At 40.3% G+C, this 18,143-nt stretch overlaps 2 protein-coding genes across 7 annotated transcripts; one reads left to right on the top strand and one right to left on the bottom strand.

Annotated features, from left to right (window-relative positions):
• Positions 1–348: 348 nt before the first annotated feature.
• Positions 349–6,770, bottom strand: traf7 (TNF receptor-associated factor 7). 4 transcript variants are annotated; one of them, XM_088358238.1, is made up of 22 exons: positions 6,623–6,770; positions 5,670–5,822; positions 5,425–5,482; positions 5,245–5,330; positions 5,009–5,125; positions 4,765–4,857; positions 4,570–4,603; positions 4,266–4,488; positions 4,059–4,193; positions 3,888–3,983; positions 3,683–3,804; positions 3,537–3,610; positions 3,343–3,391; positions 3,124–3,251; positions 2,912–2,994; positions 2,807–2,846; positions 2,590–2,706; positions 2,003–2,125; positions 1,787–1,906; positions 1,573–1,704; positions 1,390–1,509; positions 349–1,306 (listed from the first exon to the last, which is right to left on the bottom strand). In XM_088358238.1, the coding sequence occupies exons 3-22, from the start codon at positions 5,474–5,476 to the stop codon at positions 1,292–1,294; spliced, it is 1,959 nt and encodes a 652-aa protein (XP_088214364.1). In that variant the 5' UTR covers positions 5,477–5,482; positions 5,670–5,822; positions 6,623–6,770; the 3' UTR covers positions 349–1,291. The 4 variants fall into 4 exon arrangements, with proteins under 4 accessions (XP_088214364.1, XP_088214362.1, XP_088214365.1 ...); XM_088358236.1 differs by having other exon boundaries at positions 5,245–5,333; XM_088358239.1 differs by having other exon boundaries at positions 5,654–5,822.
• A 3,161-nt stretch (positions 6,771–9,931) lies between these two features.
• gng13b (guanine nucleotide binding protein (G protein), gamma 13b) lies at positions 9,932–17,204 on the top strand. 3 transcript variants are annotated; one of them, XM_088358357.1, is made up of 3 exons: positions 9,932–10,202; positions 13,724–13,850; positions 14,611–17,204. In XM_088358357.1, exons 2-3 carry the CDS (start codon positions 13,753–13,755, stop codon positions 14,714–14,716), a joined length of 204 nt encoding a protein of 67 aa, XP_088214483.1. In that variant the 5' UTR covers positions 9,932–10,202; positions 13,724–13,752; the 3' UTR covers positions 14,717–17,204. The 3 variants fall into 3 exon arrangements, with proteins under 3 accessions (XP_088214483.1, XP_088214481.1, XP_088214482.1); XM_088358355.1 differs by having other exon boundaries at positions 9,933–10,356; positions 13,722–13,850; XM_088358356.1 differs by having other exon boundaries at positions 9,933–10,353.
• The last annotated feature ends 939 nt before the right edge of the window (positions 17,205–18,143 follow it).

Raw genomic sequence — 18,143 nt, forward strand, 5'->3', positions numbered from 1 at the left:
GAATGTGTGTGTTTTGTTGCTTTGCTTTTGATTGTGTGAAATGCGCGTGAGATTAGTGCGTGTGTGTGTATGTGGCAGTGAGTGGACAGTGGTTGGTGTGTGCTTGCAGTGACTGCATCGTATGGCCATCTGCTCTAAGTAAATAAACGTTCTATAAAAAAGAAAAAAAATGCACCATCATCTGTGTTTTGCTGTTTTTTTTTTTACACCTTTCAAGTGTGGCCACTTGAGATTATCACAGGAATTAAACGAAAGTGTTTGACTTATACGGTCAAAGTTCAGCAAAGTGTATATGTAAAAAAAAAAAAAAAAAGTAGTTTAACTCTGCTCATTCAAATGAGTCAATCATCAAAGTGTACAACAGCTTTAATGATCGATGATCAACTTGATCTTACATGATTACACGTATACAAGAAATCTCTAAGTAGTGGCCGGATGTGCACTAACATGAAAGCAAAGTATTGAAAGATTTTCGTGTATGTTTTGTGGGTGCACCCTACTTATAAATGTGATGTGGGTGAACATGTTGCTCTGACTATAGGCTTAAATTGAACCCAATATGGGCACTTGGTCTGCCATCGCTGACTGTTAACACATACGTACACAAAGCATATGATGGTAGTTAGTGTTCTACTCATTGTTGCCTTATGACGATCGGTCAGAGTAGCACCTCTTCAAACCCGTTACATATGGCACTCAAAGAACACACCCAAATATATATATATATTTATATATGTATGATTATCGCCTGTTAGTCTGAGCAAGTTGGACGCAAGTGGCTGAGCGATATAATGTCTGTCTTCTTATAAAGGCTGGTTTCACAAAGCTGAGTTGAGAAGAAAAATGATCACTATTTTTTTTTTTTAAAATCAGTCTCCCTGACGTGTAATCTCATTTTATAAAATATTGTAAACAGGAAAGTCGGGAGGCTGTACATTACATGATCACTATATGTAAAAAGCATGTTTGTGAAACCAGCCCTGACGACCTATTGAGCTGCAATGTAGTAGGAAATGGTCTTCAAATCATTTACAGGCACAAAGCATTCAACCGAGTGAACCCACTTTGCCGTAATGCACTATGTGATGAGATCACCGAGGACCTTGAGTTGGATCTTGCTGGGTCCTGATGACCTTGAAAGGTCAAAGGTCGCAGCTCTTTGAGCAAACACATCTTGGACTGCGGCTGTGACGTTGAACGAACAAACAAACAAGGGCGAAATGATGGCGTTTGGGATGTCCGTCTGACACAGACAAACACGATAAAGATCTCTGGAGGGATGGCTCGCTCTTCAGCACGTCCACACCTGGGAAGATAAACAGCAAAGGGCAAATGAACAAGTGTGAATGAATTTGTCAAAGCGGTGTGACGTTTAAACGTTCAAACTACCTTCACTGTGCTGTCCACTGCTCCGGAAAAAAGGCGACCTCGGGACACAGCCAGAGCTGTGACGCTGCCCTGATGTCTGAGCAGGGTCTGGGTACAGATCATGTTGTCCATGCTCCACACCTGAACACACGCACACACACATGTAATCTCTGCATACAGAAAAGAAAAGACGATGATGTTTACCCTTAGTGAACGGTCGTAGGAGGCACTGAACACTTTGGTCTGGTCGGGCGTGGAGATGACGGCGAGAGCATAAACCGTCCCCACGTGACCTGTCAGGGTCCGCACTTGCTCTTTGGACTCAATGTCCCACACCTGGAAAGGACACATTATTTCACTAGTTTAATGGGTGCAGAGATTTTAGCAAAAAAAAGTGAAATCAATGTGTGCGTCTTACATGAATGAGGTTTTCATAGGTGCCGCAGACGATGTGATGATTCGTGACGGCGATAGAGTAGACACTGCCCCCGCTGGTCTGCAAGACGTGGACACACTCCAAGGAGCGGATATCCCAAATCTGACAGGTTTAGAAGAAGCAGCAGCAAAACAGACAATGAAGCACCAAAAAAAAAAAAAAACATCAATAGTAATTTCAAATTTTCTCCTTTTATACCTTGATGGTCTGATATGATCCACTATACAGGTGGTTCTGAGAGGCCACCAGTGCTCGGACCCAGTGATTCAGCCCAGTCAACTCCTTTTTCAGCTTCAGCTCTGTCCCCACAATGTCCCACACCTAAACACAAGCAAATTAGTTTTTTTTCGTGCATATATTTTGCCTTATTTCTAATCATAGGTCCTAAGAAAGTGAGCCTTGAGAAGCAGAAGCGGATTATGTAAATTGAATCTCGACTTCACTGGAAGACGAGCATGGTGAAACCGAATGAGGGAGCATTACAATCGGTTATTATAAAGTTGCTGAAAGGGAGGAAAATGGAGCACGAAAGGCAAAAAAAAAAAAATGAGGAAGATTAGCCAGAAAGAGAAGTGAAAAAAAATTCTGCTTTCCTCCCTGTCACCATGGAAACAGATATTGCCACATCCCATCCATGTACTTGGAATTATTATAGCCTGTACTTATCTATTACTTTTTGGTCTCTCCAATTACTTGGCATTTAACAACTCTGCATGTTTGATATCCCGGAAGTCAGACAAGAGGATGTTTTAAATAAATAAATAAATAAATAAATACAGCTGTACCTTGATGGCCTTGAGGGAGCCGCTGAACAGCATGTTGTGGGAGGAGACCAGCGTACAAACGGGGTTGTCATGGGCACGAATGGTGTTGACTTTCTGCAGAGTCTGGATATCCCACACCTACACAAAAGAGCACAACGCAAGCACACACTTTGATCATAACGCAGGCGCACAACTTTGTTTCAAGTACCAGGAAGCAAATGAGAGCAATGTTCCTTACAATGATGGTGCAGTCTGCAGAGCCACTGTAGAGGCGGTTGCTATGGAGACAGATATTCAGACTCAGATCATGCTTTCATCATGGAAACAGTGTGCACTGTATTACCCCTGGATGCAGAGCGCCAGCACGATGCCATCGTGTCCTTCCAGGGTCTTCTGACATTTGTAGGTGGTGCACGTGTCCCATACCTGAGGACACAAAGCAAACCTTTTGAGCATTGCTACAAACGCAAGACTCGTAAAAGATTTAACGCTGACTGAAGGGTATACTCAGAATAAGTATATGTGATAAAAAAAAATTATTAAAGCTTTGGGTACCTTGATGGTCTTGTCCGAAGAGCCAGAAAAGAGCAAGTCTCCAGTGGAGTAGACACAAAGACACCAAACTGGTCCCTGATGGCCAACAAAAGTGCCTTTGCACTTGAAAATCTGCTGAGGGTCGTATGCTACAAAAAGACAACAACAAAAATGCATTGATCAGGTACACTGCAACATTTTTACAACTTCTTAAGAGAGACTGAAGGAACAGATTCTTACAGCCCAAGATGCCCATGTTGAGTCGAGCATTGATATGGGACAGCTCATCCTGTAGAAACAAAAAATCAGATGTGACCTCTTATTCTTTACAAAACACAATTTGGAGTTGTTTGAAAGATGTGTCATTTAGGTGTCCTGCTGTAAATAAACTCTTTGAAAATTTACATTTTAAGTTTGTTACTATTTCCACTCACATTGAGCATGGAAGCATCTCGGCGAAATTCCATAAGGTCCTCGCCGAGTTTACTCTGATTCTCATCCAGCATGTCTGGGGAAAAACACATTGTTGATTAATACAACACAAAAACTTGTGTAGATGCTCAAGAAACTTGACGCTTACCAAATTTGAGCTCCAGGTTTTTTTCTAGCTGATCTAACTTCTCAGACAGTTTGCCCAACATAGAGCGCAGGAAAGCAATGTCTTGGTCCTTCTGAGCTAAAGTGAGCTGCATCTCATGGAATCTGGTGGCATCAGAGAGGACATCCACACTTGATGTAGAGAATCGAAGAGTGCTTGATAGACGATTTGGAGCGAGTGTGTTCACCTGTCATCGGTCTGCTGCAGAAACTCCTTCAGCCCTTCAAATTTACACATCTCCAGGTGGGTTTCGTATGTGTCCTGGTTACCGATGAAAGTACACCTGTAGGCAACACGCGCCAAGTCAGATGCAAAAAAAGTGACAATGGGGTTTTTGTTTCTTTCTTCCAACACTTACCCGTATTTTGAGTGTGGACACTTGATGTGCTCGCATTCTTTCAGGTGCGCCTCCAAGTTCATGGTGAGCAACGGGGGGCAGGAGGGATTGTTGGGGCAGCGCACAGGCCTGTAGTCACAACTGGCTTCGTGCTCTCTGCACAGGAACGGATTTGGTGTGAGAGGTGAACATCTGATAAATCGGCATATTCACAACTATCTTTCGTACTTGCGTGCAGATAGTTTGATAGTGAAAGGACAGCCCACTGGGTCCACTTCATACGCTCCGGGTTTGCCCGCCACAGTGGTGTTGGCGGCCCCGCCCGCAGCCGCACCACTGACAGTGGCCCTGCAGCCGTATTTACAGTGAATGAAGAGCTCGCCGATCTGCTCGGCCACTGCGATGTTGTTGACCACAACGGTCAGTTTTGCCGCATCCACGGGACACTTGTCTGTAAAAGAGGGCAAGCATCAATGTCAAGACCACATTCATAATTACACTCAAATGACAAAAAAAAAAATTTCAAACTCACCTGAGGTCAAGGCACATCGTCTGCAGAAGGTGTGCTGAGGAAAGGAAATCACAATTTGTGAGTCGATTTCTAAAAATGAGACACTCGTACTAGCAAACAATTTGCTATTCAACCACAAATCATGCTGTGTGCTAACTTTGCTAAGCTTCTGAAAAGAAATGATTGAGACTCTTGGTTGAAAGGAGCAAAACGTACCCCACAAGTGGTGATGACAGGGTCCTTGAAAACGTTACAGCACAACTGGCAGCACAGCTTTACTGATGGCTGCTCAGCAAATACTTGGGGCTCCTACAAAAACACGCAGGCACAACACACAGCGCCGCCGCTTTGTTTCAGTTGTATTTCAAAAGTGTTACGCACTCCAACATGTTGCAATATGTTCATAATAGGGAAGCACTTCAATGAAAACAAGAACAACAGTGCTAGGTGTTGGACTCACCATGTCGTCCTCCTCTTCATGCAGAGAGAACGTGGAGCGCAGGGACATGTTGGACTCCGAATGGAGAGATCGCACTGAGATGGCCGAATCAGACCTTCGAGGAGTTCCAATGGGTGGCTTAAACAAGGAGGCAATTGTGTCAGATGATGATTGAGTGCAATCGAACCCTAAATTTGTGTCACCATTTTTACATTTGAAAATTTGCTTTAATGCCCCAAAACAAGGAGAATGAGTACCATATCATCATCATACCGAGGGGAGTAGGTCAAGGTGCTGGAGGAGGAGGGAGTTCTTCTATGTTGCTTATAAGTGCTGGATGTTTCTGCTGAAAACATAATCATGAATTAAGTCATGGACAGTAAGATCAAAAATAATAATAATAAAATAAGTAATCAGCGATGTGGTCTGTGTTGCACCTTTAGCTCCAGCAGCTACGGCTGCAAAGGTTGGACCAAATGAAGCCTCCATCCTGCTCTGCAAAAAAGTAAGGACAAGTGATTTCATTACTTAAAAAATAAAATATATTTGTCAAATTTGAGTATTTTCCTTTATTGGGGATTAACATCGAGTTGGAAATGTCAATCTAAAATGAGAATGACTACATTTATAAATGTTTTCAATAACTCTAGTGCACTGAACCCCTACATTGAGTTTGTCTCACCCCTCTAGCTGAGTCAGCTGTGGGGCTGCTGGGAATGATGGCTGTTGCTGTTTTACTGGATTATCTATTGTCGTGACACGTCTGGCTGCTGCTCATTACTTGACGCACACAAGCATGGAGAGGACACGGGAGCAGTCGAGTCGTTGCCTAGGCCTGGAAAGACACATGGGATCAAATCAAAGAACTGTTCTCACACTATTGCAATCCAAAAGGTGTCGGGCAGAAAAAATATTTATACATCTGTATACCTTTTGAGACTACAGTTTGTAAAATTGCACTTCAGAGGTGTTGCAAAATGTTTGTGCCTCTTAGCTATTGATACATTTTGGGTTTGAGATAGAAGACTGACGTCAAGAGAATGATGACTAAAAAAGATAATTTGATGTTGCAACTCAGAGACAAAAGGAGAGAAGGAAGTGACAGCCAATAAACAGATACCCGAACAATAACCAGACTCGGCTCGAATGGAGGTATGCATATTGTCAGCTATAATGACAAAGGTTTCTGACAGCCAAAACTAACCAGGACATTGGACCGATCTCTCCGCAAAGCGCGTCATCGGTATTTGCGCAACCAGGAAATTCCCGTAAAAGGGGAACCTCTCACCCAAAAAAGGGGGGCGGATACGCATAACGGACCAAAGTTAGATCCTGACAGCTAACCAAATGCCAGCGATTTTAAGTTTGAGCACGTAAAATGCAATCGGTACTTACAACATAAACAATAATATCTTATTAGCTGACATCTTGGCCAGCAACGATTTCTAACTGCGATAATGAAGTAGCTAACGCTAGCCTTGTTGGCTAGCTTAAGTTAGCTAATGTTTTCTACTAGCAGTCACAACAAAACCAAATCTTAAGATGCTCTGCTCGCTGTCAACTGTTGGGTGACGTTTTCCCGCAGCTAGTAAGATATTATTTTGAAGAAATGTCGGGTATAATATGCGCACATACCATTGTTTCAGCAACAGCGTTGCTCCAAGTTTGCAGACGAATTCCTAAATTCCTTTTCCCACCTCCCCTCGCCAAGCTGATCACACGCACACACGCTGGCGAGTGCAGCAAGGCATGCTGGGATATGTAGTGGAACTTACACTATTGTTTGTTAGCCACACTTATTTTCCTTGTATGATTTTCCTCTCCCCGGTAGTTGAACTACACTACCCATGACTGACTTTGCGAAAAGGCCATTGGATTTAGAACTGTCTATAAAGGAGCAAGTCCCAAATAAGCGACTATCGTTTCCATGTAGCGTTGTCATTGGTCCTTGCAAGCATCGAACCATGATGCGGCAAGCTCTGGTACATTTACGGGAAACGACGCTGAATGAAAAATGAATAAATTAGGAATTATAAAATATGCCCGCACGATAGAAAAGTTTGCAATATAAATAAATACATTATAATTCATTTGACAGTGGCATTCAAAGACCTAATACGGGTATAGATCATTTATCTTTTTGTCATCTTTTTGCGGTCTTCGGAAGGTACCTGTCAAAATAAAGCCGTGAATTACTTGTTCTCGCCAATTGTCATTTGTTTTTCTTTTTATAATCTGTGATTATTGCATTTGCAAGTAAGGTATCAAACCAGGTACGAAGGACAGTTGTATTATTATGCAGTGTATACATTTTGCCACAAGAGGGCGCTAATTACCCATCTTCCAATTTGTGGAAGCAGAGTCTTGAAACTCTTTATATGATGCTTGTCTCTTTTCAAAGCGGGCTTCAAATATAAACGGTCCATTCAATAAAAAAAAATTTGAGTGCTCACAAAAATTGCAAACAAAACAACCTTATACTATATTTGATCAAGATAATGCAACCCAGCCACAACTCTAATGAGGACAAATAGATGGATGTGCCCTGTGATTGTCTGAATAAGTGCATGATGTACCCCACTTCTAAATCTGTACAGGATCATGGTAAATTGCAGTATACGTTCACAATTTAACAAGCTGTTAAGTTGCTGACTTTGAAAAATGTCTTAATTTCAACCTGCATCTTGGAAAAATGTTTGTCTTCGTTTACATTCCCTGCAGTGTTTCATAATGTTTTGTATGAGGGGAGTGATGAGAGCAGTGACTTTTATCGGTTCATTTGAGCAGCTCTGCAGCTTGGAGAAGGAGTAGGTGTGTGTGAGGAGATTTCTGCATGTCCAGACGGATAGAGGAAGCCGTAATTAGAAAAGCAGACCGGGGAGAGCTGAATCCTGTAATGCAGCCATGAATAAGAGATGTATTGAATGCAGCAGCTTTGTTGATGCATGCGCGTGCACACAATCATTTGCAGTGTGTGTATATATACACACACACACACACACACACACACGCACGCACACACACACAACGTTCCATTAGAGGAAGCTCTGGCCATTAGTAGTTTTATCTTCTATGTGTGGGACAGCACTGACAAGATCCCTCTGCACATACTCAAAGACACTCAATCAGGTTCAACACACAAACACATTAGGTCTTTTTGTCTTCAGTGTTTTCAGCATCTCCTTTCATGGACATCAAAAAGTGAGAGATTCCCTTCCAAATAAATACAGATGAATACAACTTCATTTTCAAAAAGCACTCATTGCTTTCATACTGCTTACAATTGAGTGTGTGAATCAGAGCTAGCTGTCTTATAAAGGTTGATTGAGAACCACGTTATCATTTTACTGAGATCATTATTTTCTCATGAGAACAGAAAACATGTTACAGGTCCAATAAACTTGAATCACATAGTTACAAAAAAATCTTATGGATTCCTACTTCCCAATACAAAGGCCGGTTTAGTTCTTCCGAAATGAATGACACTTGTTAGATGACAAGTACAGCGACTACGTGTGTTTTGCCACTGTCAAAAAAATGTGCCAAATCATCTCATTTTAATCGTCGTACTTTGAGAAGCCCATTGATGAAGATACCCCACAGCATCATCACACTGCATTCACCAAGAGGTGTTACTTTGTCAGTGCAGCAATTATCAGAATGTGTTTGCCCAGTTTTCCCTTCATAGAAATATGACGAGTTTGCGCATTTTTAACCATTTTATCTGTGTCAAACTACACGCGGGCCAACAAATGCATGCATGCGCACACACACACGTGCACACACTTGACCTGGATTTAGACAACAGGGTTGCAGCTCTCCTCCATAACTGGGTCCATTAGGGGCTAAAGTGCAGCTGAGCCACATGCTACCCCAACACAACAAGACACACAGGATTAGAGACACACAATGGTGGAGTGGGACAATGTTAGGCCGCCTTAAGGGGATCAAATACGGATGACCACAAAAAAAAAAAATCATCTTGTGATGTTTGTATCAAGGTGCTGTTTTCCTTCTGTCAGTACATTATTACCAATTGGCTAGTGAGTGACGTTGTCATGTACTTTAATTGATTGTTCTATTTCCCCCCCACGCACAATCAATTTGAATAGAGCACAACAACATCAAGTCTGACTTTGCTTTTTTGTTACTTTGTAACTTGAGTAATTTATAGCAGAGGTTCCCGATCCTAACATCCATTAAGCTGTGCATCATGAATTAATGATCACTGCTGAGTAAGACAAATCTCAGCGCTGATGGCACTCCCATCAACACTGCTATCCCATCTGTGGGAGTGATGCCAAATTTTTGATTCTTTTGCTCCTGCACACCAAAAAAAGAGATGGTTGAGCCTTCAACAATATCATTTGTATAAAAGTAGTCATAATGGTCATCAAATACTGTAATTGAACATTACATGACATCATCTGTAAGGGTTGTAATGAGCATTTCTAAATTGCCATTATTAAATATAGTACTTTTTTTCCCATGTATTTCAACAACTATATGCAAGTCTGTCTAATGGGTTTTGATGTCAACAGAGAAGAAATGGCCATTAACAACCCATCACACGCTGACAGGATGTGAATCATGGGAGTCCCTGCACAATTTTCAACTCAGCTCGGTCAAACTGTCCGACTCTCCAGCTTCTCTTGAGAATGAAAAGCGTCGCATCAAAAGTGGCCCATGTTGATTGGAAAGATGCAATTCACATGCATTGATCTTAATCATTGAATATATATATTTATCAAGCAAGATTTTCATTTACTGTACAGGGATAATTTAACCTTTTGTAAATTATACAGTTGAAGCGTTGAGATTCCATATTAGGGCAGAACTCTTATGTGTGACACTAAACGCGCACACCCATGAAAGGCTGCTCAACTTGTCTCTATAGACACTGTCTCTTTTACCTCTCTCTCTCTCTCTCTCTCTGGCTCTCTCTCTTTCCATCTCTCTCACACGCAGACGCACAAAAGCACCCGGCAGAGTCAAGCGCGCTCCGATCCGCACCGCACCGCACCGCACACCGGCTGCTTTAAGTTGTCCTCTCCCTGTCCTCCTTCATTCTCGTGCAGCTCCAGTCTCCAAAACCCAGACTACATCCCAGCGACTCTTCCACTCCCCCCCCACCCACCCAGACTACCTCACTCACACGGATCGTGACTGCTGGTGACTGCGGATTTATCTTTTTCTCCTTGAGGGGATCCTGCAAGTAAGCATACTTATCTGCCATTAAACCCGATTGGACAAGGGGGGAGAATACAAGCTTTTTTTTTTTCCTTCCTCGTGTCCTTCGTGGCTTCTCATTCGTTTACCTGCACCGGTCCGAGTTGAGAAGATCAACAGCCTCCGGCTGCGCATCAGTGAGTTAACTATGCGTCTGATTCTCCTCTGACTAACGTAAATGGATTATTTATCACAAAAGCAATTAGAAGAACACCAATCTTGCTCTTGTGGTGTATTTCAGATCATGAACAGGAAACATTTAAACTTTGTGTGCCTCCAACATCTCCCTTGTATTGTCAAAGCCATCCTTGGTTATTCAAGCAGGGGTGACTCAAGGACGAGTGACTGGATGTGTGAACACTTTTAACTCCTGCTTGACACACAGTGTGTGTGTGTCTATGTGCATGTACAGTAATGTTTCAAAAAATATTTCCTGCCCCTCTATAACTCCTTTGTGCAAAAGATGATGCTTATATTTGTCTTATTTATATTTAGCACACAGAAGTATTGAGACACACCCTTAATTTGCAGTGTTTCGCAACATTTGTTTCGACATAAGAAAAACAATTATGGCACACCACTGAAATAAAAGTGAGCTCACGGAAAGACAAATGTTTTTCTTTTGAACAGGTGGGTGGGAAAAATATGCACGCACACTCCCAACATGAATAAGCCAACTCCATATTTTCTCTTTCTATAAACCACAAGAGGAGGCGGTGGGTGTGACACTAATTTGCTCACATTCCATAAAGTGTATTGATCAGCCCCAATCGACTGGATTTTTTTTTTCCAGTCCCCATGACAAGCTGTGTCACGGCAGCAGCGGTTGTGAAAATTATACAGTGGTATCAATATCATTTAAATCATTTTAACACCAAGGAGCCAATCTCAGCTGGTCTGCCTGTTCCTTTCTATTTTTAGTCTCTATTTACAAGGCAGTAGCTATAGAGGCTTTTCACTCTGTTCCTTCCCCTTTCGTCATTCTCCTCTGCCTCATTTTCCTCTTTTGCCTAAAAATCTTTGATTCACTCTAACCTGTTCCCGTTCACTAAATCCCCTTTCCTTTCTAGGACCATTAAAGTCAGCGTGATTTGACACATTAACGAGTCCAAGACACGTGCGTGTGTACATTACGATCGTATGGCGTGGATGGGAAGACAGCGAAATAGAAAGGGGGTAGAGGTTAATCTCTGGATGCTTTTAACCCAAATCACTATGTGACCTACATACTCGCCATAAAAGAACCACCCTACATTGCCACATATATTTACAAAGCGTTTGACATAAAATATTTAATGTGCCAATCTGGAAAAAGCTAAACTTCTGCACATTCTGATGTTTACGGTCACTGGACATGTTTAAAGCTTTTCCCAAAAGGGTATCGTTGAGTGCAGATTTGATTACCATGACAACTAGGGTACTTTGTTCGTGAGCCAAATACATTTTTCCCATTAAAGTGCTTGGAATTAGTGTTAATCTGTTCCAGTTGGGCAAGAAGTGTGCTGAATACAGTGAACAGCGTTTTATAAGATGGCGTCAAAGCACAATATTGTCTCAAATTCTCAGGATTCGGGAATACCGAAATAACATGGGAACAAGCATAGTGATTTTTTTTCTCAGGGGTCAAGGAAAAAACATTTTGACTGTGGCAACTTGTTTGGAGAAATGCATTTACCTGTAAAATATCATTTATAGTCATATTGGCAAGAATATTTGCGTGCAAATCCTTTGTTAGATTCTCATCATTAAATTAAAGCAGCAACCTCTTTAATTGTCACAGAAAAAAAAAAAATACAACCAATAACACATTTGTTGGCCATATCACCAGTGTTGGACTTAGCAGGAACGTGTTACTTCCAATGATTATAACGGTTGCAACTGCCGGACTGTGCAACAACAAAGAAGAGAAATCAAAAAAACGCTCCCGTGGATTAATGATTTAACACTTTGAAAGGACTAAAAATAGACAAGGAGCCTTCGGTGAGTAGGCGACTGTGGAGAACAGCGGGATGCAGGAAACGGCTAGAATCAAGCAATCAAAGTAGAAAGAAAGTGAGAATGCTGCTTAGGCCAACTCTAATTCCAGCATTTGTCAATATTCTCACAATCCAATGCCAATATCACAAACACTACAGTCATATTTTGTATATTTATCAACCTTTTTTGATTAGCCCAAATATGCTTACACAGCAAACAGTCAATTTGCCTTGTGCTTGGGTGTGAGCCCGAACATAAAATAATTGTGAGGACTTCATCCAGAACGCTGAGAAGGTCACACCAGCTCATTTTATTTGCAAGTATTTCTCTCTAACCATTACCTAGCACATTTCTCTTGAATCCCAAATTTGCATTCTTCCTTGAAAAAGACCACGAGAGAAACTGCAAATGAGACTTGAAGAAGGTTGGGGCAGTTAATTAGAGGAGGAACAACTAACAACGTGGTAGATAATTAGAATACCTTCATTAGTCCATGGTCAGATCATCTAATGAGATCCAGTGCACGATATATTGAATGTTAGAAATTCTGCCATTACAAAATGAAAGTGTCTGAGAGTAGAAAGAGGGTGTGATGTTAGCAGATGGATTGAGCAGACAAGTGGAGGTGAAAGTGATGAGAGAAAGGGAAGAAAAATGAGGATGAGGAGATTGCGAGTCATAGAGCTAGAAAGAGGCAAACATCCTCCTGGAGGACTCTGGAGGCTGAAACTGGATCTCAGGCAGGGACTGGCCATTGCCCTCCCTCCCACTCTGTCTTTTTTTTATTGGTAAGAGACATGTGTTGTATAATAATGTGCTTCCAACTCACAAAAAAGACACACACATACACACTGGAGTCTATTCTTGTCTTTCCTGTTGAGTCACTACATATAAGTACTTTTCTGCATCTGGAACCAAGATGTTGAAAGGAACGGACTTATCAGGATATTAACTGCTATTTTTTATCCATGGCCAAGTTTTATTTTCCAGGTTGACATGACTGGACATTTTGTATTCAAACTTCATCACAGTCTCCAACTTCTCATTTTTTTTATTTCACCCCAATAATTTATTTGGGGTTGAAGGCAAAATACAAATAAATAAATAAATACATTTATTTATTTTTTTTGTCTTTCTCCCACCTCACATTTAGTTTCTCTGCCTCCTTCAAGCGCTCTGATAAATCATTCAATAATCATATTAATCAGATGTAGGGCTGCAAATTTGCATACATTTTCTACTGCGCTGCATTTTTAAAAAAGATTGTACATAATAAACCAAAATATTGTCAGTTTAATGTGTTTTCTTTGTCTGTCTAAATTGCCTCTGGAGCTGCTGAGAATTTACAGGAGAGCTAAGTGGGTTATCCACTCTCTCTGTCTGAGGTTGTTTATGCTCAATAAATTTGACAGCCTCTATTTTCTTCCACCTTTAGGTAGATACAATAACAACACACAGCATAACTCCACTTGCTGCATTTGATGTGCGTGTCTTTGTGTGTATTTATATTTTTGTGTTCAATGTGTACAGATAGACACGTTCTAAATCAGACTGCAATCATGGATGAGATGGATCTTCCCCAGATGAAGAAGGAGGTGGAGAGCCTCAAGTACCAGTTGGCTTTCAAACGAGAGAAGTCGTCCAAAACTGTGACAGAGTGAGTTCATTTAATTCACAATAATAGTAATAATAATAATAATAATAATGTTTGGAACTGGAGTTTGATTGCAAACACCTAACCTTAGGCACAGCAGATAATGAACATGAAATGTAAATCTTTACTTTCAAACATTTCATCATTTATATTAAAAAGGTTAATTTGGATCATAGATTGACTGATTTCCCAAGGGCAATAAAAAAAGATAAAGTGGACCAGAAGCTGTTATGTCAGATGCTGCATCCAAGGTCAAGAATGAATTGGCAAGGTCAAGTTATCAGGAGTTCATGCAGCTGTTAAGAGCTTTCATATTTGAAAAAGAAAAAAAAAATTCCTACAAATCATTCAAATCATTTGTGTCTAATACAGTATATTGCAAAAGATACATACAAGAATTCATTCTAAACTATTAAAAACAAAAATCCAGTCCATGCATTGTTTGCTTCATGCATGTTTTAAATAATAAATAAATAAATGATTTAACATTAAATCAGATGAAAGCACAAACCCCAGTTTGATGAAGTTGGGACATTGTGTAAAATGTAAACACACACACACACACATAGTACAAACACAAACGCACTCACACAACAAAACAGTGATGGAAAGAATGAAAAATCTGATTGCCAAGCAAATTGAAATCTGCTCCAGTTGTGTGGCATCTTTGCTTTGTTACCATAAATGGAGAGAATGGAAAGCCCATTACTCCAGTAATAAAGTTGCTGTGGAATTTAAAACATGTTTCTGTCTTTCTCTAAAGTTTGGTGAAGTGGATAGAAGACGGCGTCCCCGAGGATCCTTTTCTCAACCCTGAGCTAATGAAGAACAACCCGTGGGTGGAGAAAGGAAAATGCATCCTTCTGTAGGACGCGCCTAGCTTAACTAATGTTCTCTTCTAGTTTGCCCCACAATTCACACCCACAGATGACTCCCGACCCCAGGACTATGCCTCACGACCTCTCACCATGAATGTATAACAGTCCCGAGCACACACACACACACACACTGACGAGACCACACGAACCGACACACGCTTTTGCCTGACTGCCACAATCTTCTCTTGCAAGTTCATTCTTGCATTTTTCGTTTTTCTCCAACCCGATCAATACTAGACGTCTCTATATACGACAACCTACTTATGCAGCCGCGAGGCACAATGTTTCATTCACTTGTTTGCAATTAACATCTATAAATGCTTTCATTCACTCTATTACTTTTCTTTTCATTGAGAGCTTAAGTTACACGCCGCTCACTTGTTATTAACTCAAGCTAACTTTTTATAACCGATTCTTAAATTTGGTGGCTGACATGATGCCTTAAAGTTGTAAATGGTCATTATTTGCGTCAATGCTAATGGTTATTTTGTGTCACGGAAACATTGAGTAATTATTGTTACGCCCTAAGACGTCGTGAAGATTGTAGTGTGGACCGTCGACAACGTTTTCAAGACATTTAATTTATGTTTTTCATCAACAGCATCATTTGTGACTGCCTGACTAATAGTATGTAATTTTAATATCCCATTTGAACAATAAGTGTGTTGCTTGTTAGTAAGCAGCAATATCACAACATTTATCGGCAAATTATTTGACTGTTCCGAATGAAGAATTGGGTTAGGAATTAACAATTAAAATAACAACACTTGAAATAAAGTTTGCTTTTTTAATTTTTTTTATATGTGGCCCTCCATTGCTGTTGCAATTTAAAATTAGTTTTCAGGTTGTTTTTTTTCTTTTCAGGCAATATAATATTTGAGCACCCCATACACAAAATACCCCACATGCCAAAATTCACTGCCTGAAATAGCGACCAAACAACCAAAGCCTTTTCCCCATAGCAGGAATGAACAAATGTTTACCATGACAGCAAAAGTAGACACGTTTACAGCTTTGACACTTCTCACCACAAAACTTTGAAAGCATGGTTTTCCTATTTAACATGATAACGCATGTTGTTGTTCTTAGGTGTCATTAGGTCCGAGTGTGTTTATTGTGGCTCCGGGTCTCTTTCGGAGGTTAAATACTCTTTCCGCTTCTTACCTGTCGCCCTAATACACAACACAAACATAATATACAAACATTCTCGACAGTCATGTACAGCCAGACCCCTTTAACTTATTAATCTAAATATTTTTTTTGGTCTCTATTTATTTTATTTATTTATTTATGAGAACCTTTTCCTTGTGATGAATGCTAGCACTTTTCTATTTGATTTTCTTTGTATCCATTTCCAAATCCTATGATGCAACACCTTGTCAGATCAATTACTGCCTTTGACACAATTTCCTTATAAGAATATAAAATTTTTCATTCACTTCAACATTGATGCCAATGTATGTGTGCATAAACATTCAATGTAGTTATATCATAAAACCAGGTTGAACAATTCCCAAAAACACACACACGCGCACACACACACGGATTGGTGTGATGAAGAAGGACAAGGACAACATGGGAACCTCACGTCATCTAAGTACTGTAATGACTCTCATTATAATCTGGATGACCCAGTTCCCCAAAGGCTGTTCTGTAATTGGGTGACTTTTTGTACAATGAATTAATTGCAAATATTTAATTGAAAGTAGTACATGATGTGCTAATTAATTCGTTTTCTGCCAACTAATCAAGCACTCACTGTAATGTAAAATCATGAATAAAATGAACTTCATACAAAAAAAAGTACACCTAACCAAAATAAAGGCAAATGGAAAAAAAAAATACTAATTAAACTGTGTGGCTAAAATAAAGGCAAAATGAGACTACTGAGAGGTAATAACAGAAAATGAATTCTGATTGTGATTTTTTTTTTTTTAGTTTAGCTGCTGAAAACTGTGTAGTGTAGCTCTACGGTTTGATGTATCATGTGACTTTTTCCTCCCTCGCTGCATGAAGAGGGACTACACAAAGTGGCTTCCACTGTATAAAACCTCGGAGCTTCATGTGTAGCTTTTCCAGAGACCCAAGTGCTCTCAGTTCCAATCTTGAAATTTTATATTTAGCCTCTTATCCAACACGTGAATTGACCAAACTTGTACACCGCCGCTGGAAAAGCAGCAAAAAGAGCAAATGCAGATGCACTTAACCCAATTTACCCCTTATTTTATGACTCCTGTATTTATTTTTTTTATTATTATTTCTTTTCATATATTCAGAACATCTGTGTGCTTGTGTTGCTTCTATTATAATGTCAGCATAATCTTAGCTAGCCACATATTCCTTGTGAGAGTGCTTTGGAGTTCCAATTATGCATCCGATTAAGCCCAAGTGTAAAGATTACAAGCAATAAATTCAAGATCATTTTTTATTGAATTTTTTGCAGAATATCTTATTCAATAAAGTAGAAGATTTTGAGAGAGCTTTGTTGTTGTTTTTCTTTGCATGTGTGTGTTTTATTTTCACAACCACAGCAGGCTAACCCCAATGTGGGAGGAAGTAGTAGATTCAAATTCACAACCATTATATTTAATTTTCTTCTCAAGACGATAAAAAAAAGATATTTTACAGGGTCAATAATAAAAGACAAGTGGTGGAGGATTTTTTTTTTCAAGAACCTACTTCAGTAATTATAAATGGAGGATGAGATTTGTGGCGGTTCACCTATATTTTTTTATTGACTGTGTCAAAGTGTTTACTAGCTAGGTAAAGTTGTTGTGATGTACAGCTGCTTGCTTATCTTTTTATGGGTCATCTCTCCTCAATCCCTTTGCCTCTTTGCTGCTCTCCATCTACTAATGCTCTCAATCCCTGTTCACCCTCATGCTACTAAATCCGCACCCCCTTTGTCCCCTTTCCCCCTGAAATCCTCCAACCTCCTGCCCACACACACACACCAGCCGTCTCCTCACTGTCTGACTTGAGTTGGGTCTAATGCGCTGGTTAATGGCCCTCTAACTCCCAATTTACACTCAGATTACACACTTGCACTCCCAAACACACATAGCATTGCATCTGCTCATGCATGTGCACGTTCAACAACACGTTTGTCGCCCTGAAGGGTTTGTGTATTTACATTCCAACGCACTGACCGTTTCTGTTTGGATTAAGATGAACGTAATTTACAGTGCAAATTGTAACACATTTTGATTTTGTCTTCAACTGGAAGCAATTGCTAATGGATATTGCTGGATCTTCCAGTACAACCCACAGACTAAACCTCAGAGGTCTGATTTTTAAATCAGAACGTCAAAGTCATGTTCGCGTTCTTCGACGTGTTCTGCTTATTTACTTACAAGCTACGTTTTCGTGCACAGATGTTCAAGGAACTCAAATCTTTTTGCAAGTCAGTGCTAGCGCC

Source organism: Syngnathus floridae, chromosome 17 (genome assembly GCF_059516105.1).
Source record: "Syngnathus floridae isolate MCC-2025c chromosome 17, RoL_Sflo_1.0, whole genome shotgun sequence".
Lineage (NCBI taxonomy): Eukaryota > Metazoa > Chordata > Actinopteri > Syngnathiformes > Syngnathidae > Syngnathus > Syngnathus floridae.

Coding starts and splice junctions, on each gene's coding strand:
- traf7 (XM_088358236.1), bottom strand. CDS start 5,476: ATGGAGGCTTCATTTGGTCCAACCTTTGCAGCCGTAGCTGCTGGAGCT. Junction 2,847..2,911: donor CTGGCGCTCTGCATCCAGGG/GTAATACAGTGC, acceptor CTGTCTCCATAG/CAACCGCCTCTACAGTGGCT. Junction 2,126..2,589: donor GCTCCCTCAAGGCCATCAAG/GTACAGCTGTAT, acceptor GCTTGTGTTTAG/GTGTGGGACATTGTGGGGAC.
- gng13b (XM_088358357.1), top strand. CDS start 13,753: ATGGATGAGATGGATCTTCCCCAGATGAAGAAGGAGGTGGAGAGCCTC. Junction 13,851..14,610: donor TCGTCCAAAACTGTGACAGA/GTGAGTTCATTT, acceptor CTTTCTCTAAAG/TTTGGTGAAGTGGATAGAAG.